General features: G+C 47.5%; 1 protein-coding gene across 7 annotated transcripts in view; it reads left to right on the top strand.

Moving 5' to 3' along the window:
- CLEC16A (C-type lectin domain containing 16A) overlaps positions 1–18,007 on the top strand; it is a 197,255-nt gene that overhangs the window by 52,364 nt on the left and 126,884 nt on the right. For 6 of the 7 annotated variants that reach the window (XM_073214758.1, XM_073214759.1, XM_073214757.1 and 3 more), the window contains 3 exons: positions 816–1,047; positions 13,463–13,595; positions 17,417–17,517. In XM_073214758.1, coding sequence (XP_073070859.1) covers positions 816–1,047; positions 13,463–13,595; positions 17,417–17,517 — 466 coding nt within the window. The remainder of the gene's footprint in view (positions 1–815; positions 1,048–13,462; positions 13,596–17,416; positions 17,518–18,007) is intronic. The other variant, XM_017673787.3, reaches the window with a different exon arrangement.

The raw sequence follows: 18,007 nt of genomic DNA on the forward strand, positions 1-18,007 counted from the left end.
GCAAGTCACACTAATAAAAATAGAGGCCCTTCTGAGCCTCTGTTTTCTCATCTATAAAATGGGGCTGATGATAAGGACTGAGAAAAAGCCCTGATTTCCACAGTACAGGGCGGGAACCACTAGTGACTCTCAGGCCTTTTTCATTTTGCTTCTGACTTCTTTAGGGGAAAACCTTGTCCTTTGTATTTATTTTTATAATAGCAAGGAGCAGTGCTGTTCCACTTCCTGAGTGACACGGTCTCTTTTAAAATAAATTAACCTAGATTAGAAGCTAATAGTAATATCAGTGTGCTGTAGTTAAGACATAAATTGTGTAAACAGCATGTGGGTTTGAATCCCAGCTCTGCCGCCACCTGTCTTTTGTGACCTTGGGTAGGTCATTTAATGTCTCTGAGCCTCAGTTTCCATCACTGTAAAGTGAGGATAACAGTAGTACTATCTTACAGGGTTGTAAAGTTTACATGAGATGATACAGTCAGAGCCGTAGAATAGCATCTGGCAGATGCAAAATACCATAGTGTTAACAGAAGTTTCCTGTGTTTCCTGTGCAAATGATTGACCTTTGGAAAGCACGGAGCTGGTGCTGGTACAGTGCAGTTTCTGATGGAGGTTGGTGGGCAATGAATGGTAGCTGGTGCTATTGTTTCGGTTATTTAATAAGGATGATGTTATAATAGTCATAATAACAAATGAAGAGGTAGTATTTGTTGTTTTGGAAATGAATTTCTTGGGGCAGAAACTCTTGGGCAGCCTGATAGGATCCAGTGAGAGTCCACGGTTCAAATCTGTCTGTTGTCTTGACTTGACTGCCCTAGGCCAAGCCCAGCATCCGGTGCTTCATCAAACCCACCGAGACGCTGGAGCGGTCCCTGGAGATGAACAAGCACAAGGGCAAGAGGCGGGTGCAAAAGAGACCCAACTACAAAAACGTTGGGGAGGAAGAAGAGGAGGAGAGAGGGCCCTCCGAAGATGCCCAGGAAGACGCTGAGAAGGCTAAAGGTACAGAGGGTGGTTCAAAAACCATCAAGACGAGTGGGGAGAGTGAAGGTGAGTGCGCCCGTGAATACCGCCCTGCCCCCTGCGCTGAGCCAGCTGTCATTCGTGTGGTGCCCCAGTGTGCAGCGGCTGCTTCTGGCTCTTCCTGACGCCAGGGTACCTCATTCTGCACGGCCTGGCCATTCGGGACAAGGCCTGCTCTCATTGGATGGCTGACCTAGGGCAAGGTTCTTTACTTGCAGCCCTGTGTTCAGTTTCCCCACCTCTAAAAAGAGGGTGACAAATAGTATTTTTTGTCATCATGAGAATGAAGAGTCAATACATGTGACGTGCCCAGAACAGAGCCTGGCCCTTGTCTATCCCGGCTGCTCCTGCAGTTATACCCCTGGTACCCTCGCCCTGACATCACTACTCTTGTCCCCAGTGACCTGGGGGCATGACTTTTGGCAGGAGTCATTATTTTCAGTGCACTGCAGGAAGAAAAGGAGCATATGTTTAATGAAATTATATGCTTTTAATAAGATTATGTGTTTTTGGAATCAAATAATCAAACATAATCCCCTAGGTTCTTGTGTTAAGGTTTTTTAAAAGCCCTGTCTATTTAGCCTGAGGTACACTTGTGTTTGGTGCACATATGCTCGATGAGCAGAATCATTCAGTCCTCTTTTTTGCCCTTCTTGGGAATGATTCTGGTTTATTTTCACTTCCCTCTTGTTTAGAGGCTAACACCTTCTTGGTTTAGAGAGCACTGTCTACTCTAGGATTAAGCAAGCTTGAACTGTCCAGTTCTTTGTGTCATGGGCTGGGCTCACAGCCACACAGCTGGGGTCCACCCCTGGCCACAGCCCCTGTGTTCAGGGTGGTGGAGGTAGTGGGGTGGGGGCTCCATTTGCTGGATGTGAACTCCCACCACGCCTCCCGAGACAAACACGGGCCCCCTTCAGCAGGTCTGCCAAGGGGTGGGGAGCCCTTTCCTGAGCCACCCTCTGGGTCCTGGGCTAGCAGTGCAGTGGCTGGGCTGAAGCCCGCTCTCCCAGGTCAGCAGCCTGGACTGTGTGGGTCCCGAGTCCAGGGCATCTACTGCTGGAAAACAGAGCAGCTCGGTAAATCAGCACCTAGAAACTCATTCATTTGGGGGAGTTGCTGCAGTTATGCAGCCAAAACCCGCCTCTGTCCCCACCCTACTGGCCCCGTTCTGATTTCTTGGCAGTTCTCAGTGAATGCCATGAATGCTATGGTCACATTTTGATAAGTATAACCAAAGCGTCTCTCTGATGCCACCCAGGCCTCTTGTAAGGCTGAGATCTCCAGCATGCTTTTATTTCTGTTCCAAGTGCCCAGTCAACATTTTGGTTTAGGCATTCTTTTATGGCTCAGGAAACCTTTGCCAACAAATACCACTTTGGTGAGGAGGTGAGGGACAAACACAAGGTAAGCCATACTTCTTTGCTCATTTGCATCATTTTTATTTCATTTTTTTTAACTCGGGAGAAAATTGTCTGCTTAAACCCTAGGTTTAACTGTCCTGTAGCCACACTGGGGGGAAAATGGACAACTACATCCCTTTTGTACACTATGTTCTTGTCGATTTTGTTTGGAAAGATGCGACCTCTTTTGTTCCAGTCCTTTTAAGGGCTGCTCTCCAACCAGGCCTGGGCCATGACTAACCATGGTGTGGACAGGGCAGGCTTGGCCTCAAACATACAATCAAATGAGTCAGATCGGCGGTCCAGCCCTAGTGCAGGGGGGCTTCAGCATGGCTGCCGTTCTGGCTCACTCTTGGAATTGAGGTATTGGCCTCCTGGACACTGAGCCTGCCTGCCCTGTGCAGGGGGCAAGGAAAGAAACATTCACCAGCCTCTGAAAACCTGTTTTCTGGGCAGTTACTCGGCCAGATTGTGCCATGCAGGGCCCAGGAATTTCCCCAGAGGCCTTGCTGGGACAGGTGATGCCGACTTCACAGTGTGGTTGAGTGTGGCTCTCAGCCACCCCCTCAGCATTTTGGTACCCTCTTATTTTCTTGAACATGCATCAGTCATTCCAAACTATAATGGGCCTGTCATCGTTCCATCTAGCTCACCATAAATACAACTTTCTCAGGCCATCCAGCAAAGAGACACCCAACTGAGCGGCAACAGCAGCTGGATTCTAGGGCTTTGCAATCACCCATTTGATCTCTCAGTTACTCTTATGTTTGAGGTGCAGCTGGTGAGCGTTCTCTCCTTCGATTGTCTGTGTTTGGGTAAAACCACCCAGCTGTTAAATCCTGTGACTTGGAAGGATGTCAGGCACATTTTCTCATTCAGTTTTAAGCCAAAGGACAGTTTGATGGGGGTGGGGGGTATCTAGGAGATGGAGCTCCGACGTCAAGTCCTGTCCCAACATCCAGGTTTCTTGTGGTCCTTGGATGGTCTCCTCAAGCTCTCGATCTCATTTTCCCCATCCGGAGAGTATGAGTATAGGAAATATAATCCATGTGATGACTTTTTTTTAAAAAATGAGAATGCATTAGGATTCTTGTGGTTACAAGATTTAGAAATTCAGCTCAGACTAGCTTAAGCAAAAAGGGTGATTATTGTTCTCTTGGGTAGGGCTGGACCCAGGTGCAGAGACGACTACCATCCGCACCAGTCTTGCATCCTGCTAACTTACCACCCAGTGCCGAGAGAGTTGCTCCTTCCCACTGGCTGCAGCTGAAGTTTGGGGGCCCGTGGTTGGTGGTGCTCATGGGCCTGGCTTACCCACTGCTGTCGGGGATGTATGGTGACTGGCCAGGCCTGGGTCACAGCTCAACCCAGTGGTGACTCTCTCAGTAAACAAATGAGGTGCCTTCAGAAGAAGGGGCTGTGGATGCTCGGTCAGCGGCAACAGCAGGTGCCCGCCTGGAAGTACTCCTCATCTCCCTCAGGGCCATTTCCTTCCTGCCTGTTTGGATGTGGATACATGGCTATTTTCTCCTCCAAATGATTTCTCCTCTAGCCTTGCTGTAATAGGCACAGGAGACTCTTGAGTAAAGAGATGCTGGCACCAGTTCCCCCTGTATACCCTGCCACCCCCATTTCAGTGGTGAAATTGTAGGAAGATTTCACTCACAAAGGTAGTGTAAAGCACAAGAATAAAAAGACACGTGGTCACAAGTCACAATTTTGCCTTGACCTGATTTAAATGTAGCATTACCACGTTTCGTTCTACAAGTGCAGCACCCAGAATTTACACCTTCTCCGCATTTAAGCCCAGACAAAGAGGTTGTATGAAATGAATGTGCAGCCCTGGACCCCTCCACTCTCATCCCCAGTTTGCAAAGAAATTTGCTCTGCCTTAGGTCGCAAGGAATGGGTAATTCATTCTGAAACCAAGGAAGTCACAGGGCACCTAAGTTTGCAGAAATTGAATACTAACAGGAAAAAGAGGGGGTGCCCTAGTCCCTGTAGCTAAAGGAGTGTCCTTGAGGTGTGCATTTGTGTCTCGGCTTGCTTTTCGGTCTGAAAGGACAACCGTCTCTTTTTGGACTCAGAGCAATAGCTTAATAAACACCTGAGATAAGAGAATGAATCATTTGAACTTCTTGTATGAAAAATAGGGTTTGGCATTTGTCTTTTGCCAATGGAAAAAGTAGGCATCAATTCACAGCCTGACCGCCAAAGCGTCTTCTTTTCTTGGAATCCTAGCAAGGGCGTGGAGTAAAGGTGACAACACTGACTTTGAACCTGCCAGGTCAGCTGGGAGTTTGGTGCCACAGCTTTGCTTTTTTTTTTTTTCTTTTCCTTGAAGTCTTTACTGCAATGAAATGGAGCCCTGGCCTCCTTTCTGACTCCTTTTGTAAAGCCAGAGCGACCCCAGGCCTGGCAGAGTTTCCTGCCTGAGACGAGCCGTGGACTAGCTATTGGGAGGTTGGGGTCTGAATCCCAGACCATGAGGGGCTGCCCCTGAGCGGTTCTGTGACCCTGGGCAAATCATTGCTTCTCCAGGGATAGAGGAGGCTTCACGATGCCCGGCCCTCAGCCTGCCAGAAATGAGAATACCAGAGCCTCAGCATTTCACACAGGACACATGAACACTGAACGGGGACCCTGGCCAAGATGGGACTTTGTGCTTGGGTACCCAGATGAGTTTCTGTGGTGCCTGTTCCACTGTTAATTTCCATAATGAGATGGTTGAGTGTGTGCTTGCATGTGTGTGTGGGAGAGAGAGAGAAACAGATGGAGGAGAGAAGGGACGGAGGAGAATGATCATGAGCTGGCCCACTGTTGTAGAGATGTGGGAACGTCTGTGTTTGAAATGGGCTTAACTAGTACAAGGAGAAGGATTGGAGGTCAGTTTAGACTAATCCTCTGAAAAGCAACTTCCCAGAAAAAACATTTGAAAGTCAACTGCATGCTATTCAGTGAAAGATAATAAAAAACAAAGGAAGAGAAACCCCAAATACTGAGCACAGACACACCCAGGTACGATTTGCCTCTTGAAATTCTTCTCCAGAGCCAGACGGTAGCATGCAGACCTTCCCTTATTTCCTAGCAAGGGTGTCTTCTTCCTCTTTCCCTTAACTTCTTTTAGGCCTTTTTAATCTCCCCTGCCCCCTTTTTACTGTCTGTCCTTGCTGTGATTGCTAGAATAGAGAACACAGAGGGCAACTGAGAAGGTCCTTGAACTTGTGACATCAAAGACTACTGGGAGGTCGCATCTGCCATTTCCCTGAAAAGCACTTAATTCCAAATACTAATCAGATTAGAATTGTGCATCTTCCCAGGCAATTTGATGAATTGTTGCTGTTATTTAAAATAATCAGCGTCAGAGCATTAGGGAAGCATGTGCATTTGGCCAGAATTGTCTTAAGGAGAGGCAGAAGTTGCCGTCCTTGGGTCCTGAGAGTCCTCAGGTCTCTCCTGTCCCTTCACATTGTTGTGCCACCATCTGGGGATGTCCATCTCCAGAACTCGTGTCATCTCACTTAGAAGCTCTGTGCCCATTAAACACTAACTCCCATCCTCTCTCTCCCAGTCCTTCGCAACTACCATTGCCCTTTCTGTTCTGTGGATTTGATCACGCTAGGTACCATATATAAGTGGAATCCTACAGTTTTTGTCTTTTTTGTGACTGGTATATTTCATTTAGCATAATGTTCTCATCTTTCGTCCATGTTATAACATATGGCAGTCTTCCTTCCTTCTTAAGGCTGAACCAATATTCCAGTTTCAGATGTGCCGCATTTTGCTTACCTAGCCATCCACCGATGAACATGTAGTTGCTTCCACCTTTTGGTGTGGCATATAGTGCTGCTGTGAACATGAGTGTGTGCATTCTCTTCTGCTTTGGAGGCTTTTATGGAAATGATAGAGGCTGAGGAGGGCCATGGCAGGGCCTGCTGAAGCTAGAGGAGTTGTAGATTTGCGTTCCTGTGCCCGACTTCACCGCCTCACAAGCATGTTCCTCGACTCCTAGACCCTTGGTACTCTGCTTGCGTAAGAGGGTCGAATTCCGCAGGCTGGGGTTAGACCTTCACGGTTCTGAGCACAGCACCTGGTCTACAGGAACTATTAGTGCAGAGACACTCGTTTCCACAGCAGCCGACAGCGTGTGCTGGGAGAGGGGCCCACGGCAGCTGGGATCAGGCCCATCTCCTAGCCCCTCTGTGCCTCAGTTTCCCCTTCCATAAACTGCAGTGATTAGGCAGGGTCAGCACTGCTCAGCTGTGGGATATGGAGAGGGTTTTAGACGGGCCAGAGTGGGCCTTAAAGGTGGCAGGGAGGATTCTTACTGAGTGCTTAGCTCCAGGTGAGCCTCCTGTCTGGGGCCGCATCGCTCCCACTCTCCCACCTGCCTTCTCAGTGCACGCAACAGGCCTCAGCACCCTTTTGTTCATTTCATCATATATCTTTTCACAGTTGCTTTCTGTTTATAGTGGTTGTAGGCTTACAGTAGTAATTAAAAACTTTTTATTTGAAAATGACTTCTAGTTTATAAGAAGTTGGAAAAATAGTACAAAGAACATGTTTACCTTTTACCCAGTTCCCATTTGACATGTTTTACCCCGTTTGCTTTCTTATTTGTGTTTTCTCTGTCTCTGCACACACCACTCACTCACACTCTCACACACACTCTGCTTTCTGGATAAGTTACATCCATCATGCCCCTTCCCTCCTAAATTCTTCGGCATGCGTTTGCTAAGAATAGGGTGTGACCACAATCCACTTAATCAACTTCGTAATCGTTTTCTGCCGTCCAAGTTCCAGTGTATTTTTGGCTTCATAATGTCCTTCACAGTACATTTCTCCCTCCAGTACAAAATCCAGTCTTAGGCCAGGAAGTGCCTCTGACTGCCAAGTCTCTTTAGCCCCCAGCTTTTCTTTCTCTTTTACAATATTGACGTTCTTGAAGAATACAAAACCTCTCCCTCCTTTATTTTAGTAAGATGGTCCTCATTCTGTCTTTGGTGTTGCTCTGTGATTTGGTGGAGGTTCTGTGTCCTTGGCTGGAATATAGCCCAAGCGATGTCTTGTCCTTCATGGGGTATCTTACCCCATCTGGAGGCACACGGGCGATATTAATTTTGGTTACCTGCTTAAGGTATTGCCCAGTTTCTCCACTATATAGTTATTTTTTCTTTTGTGTGCAGTATTTAGTGATCCCATGGGGAGACACTTCGAGATATCCCCTGTGCAGATATCCTGTGCCTCATTAAAATTCCCCCTTAGATTTGGCATTCATTAAACTCTTACCAGATCCAGTCTTTATTTATGAGGTGGCAAAATGTTGATTTTCCAACGTCAGCACTCTCTCTGTGTTTCAAAGGCAGCCCTCGGCATTCCACTGTAAGCTAGATCCCTCCCTTCTCTCATTTGTTTATTTATCAATTCTTGGCATGGACTCACGGATTCCAGTTTTGTAGTGGCTCATATTTCGTTACTGTACTTAATTAATTTGATGCTGAAATTGTCCCAGATTTGGCCATTGGGAACCTTTTGAGCTGGCTGCTGTGTCCTTGTGATAAGCCCTCATCCTTTTTTTCAAGAAGTCCTTATACTTTCTGCTATTACAAAGTATCCCATTTCATCTCCTACCTATCCTGGGAGTAGGATAAGAAATCTAATGCCCATCCCAGGGATTAGCCATTTCTGTGAAAAGCCCTGGTTCCTTTCAGTAGGTGTTGGTATTGAGGCCGAGATCTGGGTGCTAGAGGTACTCACTGCTACTCAGGCAGCTTTCTTTCTGGCCCTTTGAATGGACAGAGGTAGGGAATACATGTATGTGTATATAACAAATACACAGTTAGTTGTGCATACCTTTGCATATATCAGGCATTTTATATATATATATAAAATGATATTAGAAATCGTAAATTCATACCAGTGCCTCCATTTCTGATGGATTCCCAGAAGATTCTTTCTTGCCTTCCCCCATTCCAGATTTGTGTGTCTCTTCTTCCACAGCAAAAGCCATGGCTCCCAACAACATTGACACGTTTATTTGCTCAATCCCATAATACATCTATAAAAGCTTTCAGAATTATTTATTATTTAATAAAACAGAGTTCAGGATTGTTCGCAAAAAAAAAAAATAGGTAGATATGGCATTCATTTGAAACATGTATTTCAGAAAGTACACTTTTTTCTAGTTTAGGATTCTCCTTTCTCATTCTTACTGATTTAGTTTCTTTTTTGAAATATATGGGATATTAGCAAACTTAATACCATGTGTAAAGGTGTGTTCAAAGAAGTGTGCCTCCTCCCGAGTTCCTTCCATCCCACTCCCCAGCCTATTGGTTGTTTTCCGGAGTATCCTTGCTGTGTTTTTTTCTGTAAAAAGAAGCAGATCTGTGTGTGCCTTCTTGGACACAGGGTGGCATGCTCTGCATGCTCTTTGCCCTCTTCACTCAGCGGTATCTCCAGCAATCACTCCCTATCAGTTTACAGTGACCTTCCGCATTCCTTTGCAGAGCTGCAGTGTGTGTGCATTCCATAGTGGCCGATCAATCTTTATGCTTGGACATTTAGGTAGTTTCCAGTATTCTGCAATTACAAGTAGTACTGCTGTGAACACCCTTGTATGTGGGCATTTTCATATTGGTGAGGGTATATATCCCAGATAAATTCCTGCAAGTGGGATTGTGCTATTGAAAGGTCTGGTAAGTGGTTTAATGTTTTCTTCAAAAATTTAAGTAAAAAAAAAAAGATAGTTCACATTAAATGATTAAGTAAATAACAAACAGTACAGCAATACACAGACGTGGCAGAAATTGTAAAGGCAGGGAAATGCCTGAAATTTGAGCAACACTGGGCTGGCTTATTGCTGTAATCCCTTCAAAATTCAAGATGGCAACCTGGTTGGTGTGGGTCTCGTATAATAACTGAGGTTTAGATGGAGCCCCCTGGGAATTCATCACCAGAGCCTGAATCCTGGCCTCAGTGACCATCAGCTGAAATCTGTGTCCACACAAGCCCACTTATCTGCTTTCCCTGGTGGCAGCAGCAAGATGCTTTCCCCCAGGGGAGGGGAGCTAGGCTACACAGGCAGGCATGCTTTCATGTCAGCAGGGAGGTGTGGGACTGGGGTCCAGAGGGCTGTGCAGACATTCTGGTGTGGTATAAAGAGGGGTTTACTTTGACCCTGAATCACCAAGAAAGGAAGGGTCCAATCCTCTTTGACATCTTCTTTAAAAGATGGCTGTTTAATCCATTTTAGAGCACTGAGAATCTGGGGGGACCCTCTCCCCAAAAACCTATTGCCCACCCCTCTCATGCCCACATCAGGGAGTTAGCAGACTGTAGGTAAGAATCATTACTTTTAAGAGTTGTTGGATAAAATTGTTAAAAAGAATGAGGGAGAAACTGTCTTGGCATTGGAAGAATGTTCTACAGTTGTTTAGAGAGTTAGAATCTAAGTGGAGCACCTCATTCCACAACTATGCTGGCTGGATGAGGGGGGAGTATGGCGGGAGGGGTGCAGTGGGAGATCTAGGGTGACACAGAAAGAGGCTCTGGGGGCCTCCTCCTGCAGCAGGACCTGCCGTGGGAGGCAGGGAGGGTGCGGTGCTGGCTTTTGCTGCTACTTTTTTGTGGCTGTATTGAGTCACTGTACTTTTGGGTTTCTGTTTCCTCATGTACAGTATTCAGTATCAAACCAGTGGTTTTCAGGAAATTTGTATGAAACTCCAGAAGTCCAGAAAGGAGCTCTAGGGGCTTCTGTGGGGTGTGTGAGGGAACCAGCATTTAGGGGCGTTCGGGCACCACCCACCCATGACCTGGAGTGGCTCCCTCATCTGCTTCCTGTGGCAGTGTGCCAGGGAAATTGCCAAAGTTAATATTCTACCGCTTAACAAAGTTTGATGAGTGCAAGGCTGGATTATCTTTAACCTCTTCTCTGCTCCAGAATCCTGATAGTGTCCAGGGAGATTAAAAAGAGAAAACCACCTCAGCAGGCTTACCATCCGGGCAGAGGCGCTAGGGCTTGGCCCCGTGACCTTGGAGGTCCTTGGAGCTGAGCCTGCTGCGTGAGCCAGGCTGGGAGGAATGGGAGCCTGCAGCTTTCACAGCAAAGCAAGAGACTGACACCCTAGTCTTGATGCTAGTCTCCAGACGTCTTTGATAGCACTGCCCGTCAGTAGACACAAGCAAATATGCAATTTAGGCATGCATTTCCCAAATAGATGTACATCCATTAAAAATTGTACGTATTTGTATTACTGTGCTCTTATGGACCTCATAAAACACACAAAATAGATTTTTAATAAAAGATGAGAATAATTACAAATAAAAGAGGTACTGCCCAGTGCATCATCTCACATGCCCACTCAGATGTCTGCCCCCCTGCTGTGGAGAGGTGGGGGTCATTGGGAGGCACCTGAGGAGGTGGTTAAGGTGGAAGTTGAGGACAGGAGAGCTACGGCTCACGGCCCGCAGTCTGTGCCACCTCCCGTTCCTGAGGGCCTGTGTGCTGCCCAGACTGCTGTGTACTCCGTGCTCTCTGACTAGACTCACAAATGTAGCTTCATCCTAAGCAGCAATATCCACCGAAGAACAGGTTTCCTGTACAGTTGGAATTTTCTTCTAATGCATGTTAAAATGAATACAAAACTATGCAAACAAAACTTTTGTCCACATACCACCTAAAAAATCACATGTCAGCCCCCACCTGTGTAATGGCAGATGGCCCTGTGGGAGACTCTGATCTGTGGCCTCCAACTCCAGACCACACCGGAAGGGAAGGGGAGGGCTGGGGAGAGCAGGGCCCCCTGAGGTCCAGGACATGTGGACATGAGGAGGGGGGAGCCCTCCTCTATGCCAGAGGACAGTTGCAAGTGCAGTCACTGCCAGAAGGGCAGTGGGGATGTGATGTCTCCCCTGAGAACACTGCACACGTGGATCACAGCCTGGGTGGGGATGTGGACCACCCCACTATGTATTGCAGCTGCCATGCATCATTGCTGGCCCTGCCTGCCACTAAAACTTCCCACACTGGGCTAGGGCGGTCGTCCATTCATCCATTCCAGAGCTATTTATTGAACAATCGCTGTGTGCCAGGCCCTGGGCTAGATGCTGGAGTTCCAGTGGATAACAACACAGGTAAGGCAGCTAGATTGTGAAGCCCACATTCTAGTGGGGGAAGGCAGGCAGGAAACAAGCAACCAAGAAATAGGAAATAGAAAATCCAGGTAGTTATAAATGTATAAAGTAAAGTCAAGATAAGGCAGGAGGGGAGAATATTGCAAATGATTTGTGTAGCTACTCCCCGGCTCCAAGAGATAGAACATAACTCCCCACTCCAGAAGTGTGGGCTGCACTTAATGACTCGCTTCCAAAGAGTGTGGAATGAAAGGAGGTGGCAAAGTAACCATCCAGTGGGGAATCCTGACCAACACTCACCTGGCCAACCTGATGTGGGTTGACAGCAGCAGCCCTGAGTTGTGTAGAGCTGTACCCTGGGCATGATGGGATGGGAAAGGCGCCTCCCCAAGTGGCCTTCCTCCCAGGAACACACAGCTCCAGTCTAACAATCAGGAGAACATCAGACAAATCCATATTGAGGGACATTCAACAGAATACCTGACCAGTTCTCCTCAGACTGTAAGGTCATCACAAGCAAGGAAAGTTTGAGAAACTGTGAGAGCCCAGAGGAGCCTAAGAAGGCAGGATGACCCGGTGCAGCATGGTATCCGGATGGGATCCTGGGGCAGAAAGAGGGCGTTAGGGAAACACTAAGGAAATCCAGATGTGTGTTCAGCGAGTGATTCAAGGAGGCAGAGGAAAAGCAGGTGGAGAGGGTGTCTGAGAAGGATGTCTCCACAGTCATGACACCTGAGCAGAGCCCTGAGTGATGAGGCTGAGTCATGCTGGGCAGGGCAAACCTGGGCTGAGAGCATCCCAGGCAGAGGAAGCAGCCGCGCAGAGATCCTGGGGCCGGTCAGCTTGGGCTGATCAAAGAGAAGCAAGAGAGAAGCTCAGCACTCTGGAAGGACATTGGGTGGAGAGAGCCAGGTGGTGAGGCCAGAGGTGGACGGCAGCCAGGCCGTGCAAGGCCCTGACACCAGTGGAGGCATTTGGATTTCATCCTGAGTGGGGTGGCAAGGCAGTGCGGAGTGTTGAACAGAAAGATGACACGAGCTGATTTCCACTTCAGATCACTGGGTCTGTGTTGAGGACAAACTGGGGATCAAGAAATGAAGCAGAAGCCAAAGGGGGAGGCCCAGGTGGGGAAGATGAAGGATGGCAGAGGCCGAGTCAGAGCCCAGGGGTGCTCCTCATCCCACCTACCAGGGATGAAGGGGATTACCTCAACTCTGGGTGCCGAGAACTAAGTACTTGAAGGTCTACACTCAGGCATCAAAGAACTCTGCAATAGGGGCACCTTACAGCACAACCATCCATCTCTAATTCAAGATGTTTTCTTTCATGGATTCATACCTTTTTCTGAAAAATTTAAATGTGCAGCGTGTGTAGGTCAGTTGCTATAAGTTGCCCTTATGTAATTGGGGAAAAATAAAGCAAGGTCGCTAACCTCTCTCTGCCTTCCAGAAATTGTAAGTGGAGAGGAAAACAGAAGGCTTCAGGCATGTCAAAGCCTTTTCTAAGTGTGAACGGTTTCAGAATATTTTTTTATTGTGAATTTGATTTATGTTTTATTAACCACATATTTCTTCTCTCTGTCTGAACTCTATTGGGAAGGAAGTGTGGCATCCATTAAGTAAAATAAATATCTTTTAAAAAGTCCTAAAATAAATTATTGCAGTTTGAGCTTTCTTGCCGAAATCAGGGCCATGTTTCTTGGCATGGCCAAGACGAAAGGAAAGAGAGGTCCTGCCCTGGGTCTTGTTTCTCCTGCAGCCTGTTGCTGGTGCTCCTGCCACAGCTGTTGAATGCTTTCTTGTTTTGGTAGCGGTTTATCAGGGCTGCGTCTCAAACATGGGTATGTCTGTAAACCTACATCTGAACAGCTGTCCAGGCTCATCCCATCTCTGTGTATTTGCTTCCAGAGATAGAGATGGTGATCATGGAACGCAGCAAGCTTCCAGAGCTGGCGGCCGGCGTGTCCGTGCGGGAGCAGAACACCACGGACGAGGAGAAGAGCGCTGCCGCCACGTGCTTGGAGAGCGTGCAGTGGAGCAGGTAGCCACCTGGGGCCCCAGCCCTGCTGTGGGCGCGGGCGTGCTGCAGGAGGGGCTGCCCCCAGCCAGCCCGTGGGTGGGGCTGCTGCTCAGTCCCTGGGATGATGGGATGAGGAGGTGGGCTCAGCAGTGAGAGAGGGTGCCTTGGCCAAGGTGCCCACTGAGGATAACTTACAGCCTCTTGCCGCCACCCAAATGGCCTCTTCTGCCTCTCAGCCAAGCCATCCTGCTTCCTGCCTCTCCCTGCTTCTCCAGCCCCTGGCCATCAGAGGCACTGCTCTCTTCCAGAGGCACAGGGACAGAGCTGACGCTCAACACTGTAGTGCTTACCCCTTGGAAAGAGAATGCAGAGACATGTCGCCACCGCCCCGCAAGCACTTTGGGGCTGGGCCCCATCCTCAGGGATGTGGGCCACCTTGCAGCCTTGTCCTGGCTGCTCTTGGCAATGCTCTGCTGCTGCCAGCACGGATCTTGTGGGAACAGCGTTCGGATCTCCCTGTGTCATTCATCCGCTGCTTCGCACACCAGTGTCCACTGTGCCTGCCCTCCTGGCTCAGCTAGCATGATTTAATGCTGTCATCCACCTTGGACTTTTTGCCTGATTATTCATTTCAGCTATGACCTGCTGAAGCAATATCCTCTTAGACCTCCATTTCCTGGAACCTCGCTGTAGCACCACCCCTTCAAGAATGGGATTGAGGGAAAGATTGGCCCCCAAAATGTGCAGTAAACTGCTAGGAGGGCTTCTTCATTTCAGCATTATTTCCTTATCAGGTGGCCCCCCTGCACAGACACCTACAATAACTTCCTATCTCTACTTTGTGTTACTAAATGCACAACAGCGTTGTTTCTCTGTCAGCCTACAAGGCATTTGCCGCCTGAACTCTCAGGGTGGGGTGGCTGAAATACACACACCCCATCCTATTTATTAATCAAACTTGAAGTAGATAGTTGAAGCACACTACTTTTTTCCTCCACATTTTGTTTATCTCTTTGCTTGGCAAATGTTTCAGTTATCTAACAGACAGGCTTAATTTTTATCAGATGCACAAGGAGGCCATTTTTAGTTTGGGTTAAGTAAAAAACACTGGCCCGCAGTGCGGGCTGTCAGTTGTTGTAACTCACAAAGATATTTTTGGTTGTGCTTGGCAGCAAAAAATGTAACTCCTGAAAATCTGGGAGTTAAGGAAATCATTCTAAACCTTTAGGTACTTGGCATGGTATTACTTAATTGTGAATAATTGGAAAAACTGCAAATTCCTTGTAGTCAGGGGGTTGCTTAAACAAATGAGGTGCATCTGTTTAATAGAATGTTAGCTGCTGCTTCTCAGTGAATATTGTCATGGTGTGTTTTGTTTCTTAGGATCTAATAAATGGAAACAGCATGTATTTTGCATAGGAACGTAATACTGTAGCTTTGCTAAAGGAAGAAAATACCCATGTGTTGTCAAAAAAAAAAAAAAGGGTGAATAGACCAAAATCTTATGTTTGAATGTTGGGGTTGAGACTTTTTCTTTCCCTCTGAATTTTAGTGAAGGGGGGTTTCCTCAAAGTTCGTTGAGATTGTCTCAACTTCTGTTAACTTTAACTGGCATCTTCTACCATGTGTTTTATAATGGAAGCTGATCCTGGTACTCTGAGTAGGGCCACACGCCAGGCTATGGGCCTGGGAACCTTTGAGTGCTGAGGGAGGCTGGCCCAGGTGGAGAGTTGCCCTCTCCTTTGTAAAGGTACTGAGTTGTTGGTTGTCAGAAACACTCCCATGGACTTCTGCCCCCCCAGTTTCCAGCACTGAACAGGGAGGAGGGCCCTGAAGGTGTGGGAGGGGCGCAGCGTGTTCTCTGTGACATGGATTGGATCTTGACATTTAGCATAGTACTAAGTGGAACCATCCTTTTATCCCCTGTACATTCTGGGCTGTGTCTGCATTCAGAGTTAAATACATGCCTGAGAAACTAAAAACCATTCAGAATATTTTCTCTCCTCTTAAAAGAAAAACTTTAAAAGAGTTATAAAAGTAATACACATTCAGGAAATGTAAAAAAAAAACCTTGGAAAGTATAAAGAAGTGGAAAACTAAGTCTCCATGATGCCAGCATTCATATGCAGCTATTACTAACATTTTGGTTATTTCTTGCTAGTCATTTTTCAATGCCAGGTTTGTGGGGATTCTGCCCCCTTTACCCCCAATAGCTCGTGCCATACCCTGTCATTTTTTTATTCTTTTTTTCTATCTAATATCAAACCCCAAGCATCTCTTTAACGTTATTGTACTCACAGTAAACAGAATGCTAATGACTTCATAATAATTCATCTCCTAAAAGATGGTACATCTACCCAGCCCTCCCTCTGTGACTGGGCAGTTAGTTACTTGTGTTAGTCTCAATTGAAAATGCAATCCAAATTCCAAGCAGCTAGTTCATTAGGAAATGTTTTGTACTTTATCCCACTCTTAAGTTTGGAAGTGGTGTCACCTGGGAGCTCACAAAAAGCCAGTCCACACATGGCAAAACTATGCACAAAGCTGAAAGTTGATGCCCATCCTGGGGTGGGAAGGATTTGGGGCTGCAGAGGAACCCAGCCCAAATGTAATTGTCCCCGTTAGGTTCTTCCTTTGAAATGTTATGACAAGAACATTTTCACTACTTCTCTTTTATATTTTTCAATATATTATTTTGAACTGACGGTACATTCATGGAGTTCAAAATTCAAAAAGCATATACAAGGCTATGAAGTGAATGCTTTTGGTTTCTCTGCCACACCATTCCACCTGCCCTGGACAACTGGCGTTGACAGCAGCTGTGTGTACTTCCAGGGGTAAAGCATGCCCTTGGTCACTTGCTGAGGCTCTCTGCTCTCTTGGCTTCAACCTGGCATCCAGAGGGGCAGCCACAGATGGTCACAGGACCAGAGCCTCCTGTCTGTGGGCCAGATCCGTGCATATTCCATTATCCTTATGTTGAAGAGTCTTCCCAGGCCAAGTCCTTCACGTGGAAGAGCAGCATTTGGGGTGTGTGGCTTGTGATATTTGCAGCCACTCTCCAGATCTCACCCACAAAGCATCTGAGGTGAGAGTGCCCCTATTGATTCATACCAGTCAAGGAAAGTCTGTCCAAGAAGTTGCTGGGCCAGGACCCGCCAGGGTGAGATCATGGAGAAGGGTCTTTGGAATACTGAAAATAGAAACCCAGTTCCATCTCCCACCTCTGAGCACTTTCTGCTGTGTGCCTAGTCCTGTGTCAAATGCCTTTGTGGAGTCATTTCACTTGGATCTTCGCAGTCACGATGGCTTAACCTCCATCTTACAGATAAGGAAAGGGAGAGGTTTTAGGTAACTCACCTAAGGGCTTGCAACTAAGTAGAGGCAGAATCAGAATTTGAACCCAGGCAGTCTAGGTCCAGTGCTCCCACCCGGAAGTTCACACCTGTTGGCGCCTTGTCTGGTACTGATCGTCACATTGCTGGTTTCGTCCCTCTCCTGTCACTCTCTGAAGTGATGATGTGTGCTTCCTGTTCTTTCTCCCCAGCAGCACTGGAGTGCCCCAAGAGCAGGGGCCAGCAGGGACCAGTGTCCGGATCAGCTGGTGAATACTGTTGAGTGGGTCGCTGCTTTGTTCCTCAGTCAGTTTCCCCTGGAGATAGCAGCTTCCCAGGGCACAGGCTGTCTCTTCTTTGTGCCCCCAATGCCTGGTGCTGGACTGGGCCCACATTAGACTTGCCAGGTGCTCATGGCAGAGCTGGCAGAGGCAGTGGGCACCCCATGTGCAGGTGAGAGGAGAGGTGTATACTGGGAGGCTCACGTGTGCCCCTCCTCTTTTCCAGACCCTTCCTGGACATGGTATACCATGCCCTGGACAGCCCAGATGATGATTACCATGCTCTCTTCGTGCTCTGCCTCCTATATGCCATGTCTCATAACAAAGGTAAGCTGGCCGAACTCACCTGCCTTCCTGGCAAAAACCGCCTGCCCTCTGCTGTGTGGAGGTAAAAAGGAAAGCAGCTTTCCTCAGGGAACATCCTTTCTGGTTTGGCAGATTCCCAGTTTCTCCTCAGCCTTCTCGGAATCTCTCAGGTGCTTTTCTACAGACTGAAGCCACAGGAGTTGGTTACTCAGGCACTGCGGGGGGTGGGAAAGGTGTAAGTGTTGACACCAATATGACTGTGTTCGCCCTGTGGTTTTCTTTTGACCCCTTGCTTCACAACTGACTTGGTGTCCCACCTCTTTCCTAACATCAGAACTGAAATCAGTCACTTTGTCACCAAGGTTTTGCTATTTATAATAACTCAATGTTCTTGTTTTGGGTGCAGAGCTAAAATAGACTCTGGGTGGATTGTGTGGAAACAGGTTTCCTTTCTGAAGAAAGGTGTGGTTCTCTGGCTTCCCCTGTTGAGGCTGGGTGGTCAGGATCAGAC

This window comes from Manis javanica, chromosome 10 (genome assembly GCF_040802235.1).
Source record: "Manis javanica isolate MJ-LG chromosome 10, MJ_LKY, whole genome shotgun sequence".
Lineage (NCBI taxonomy): Eukaryota > Metazoa > Chordata > Mammalia > Pholidota > Manidae > Manis > Manis javanica.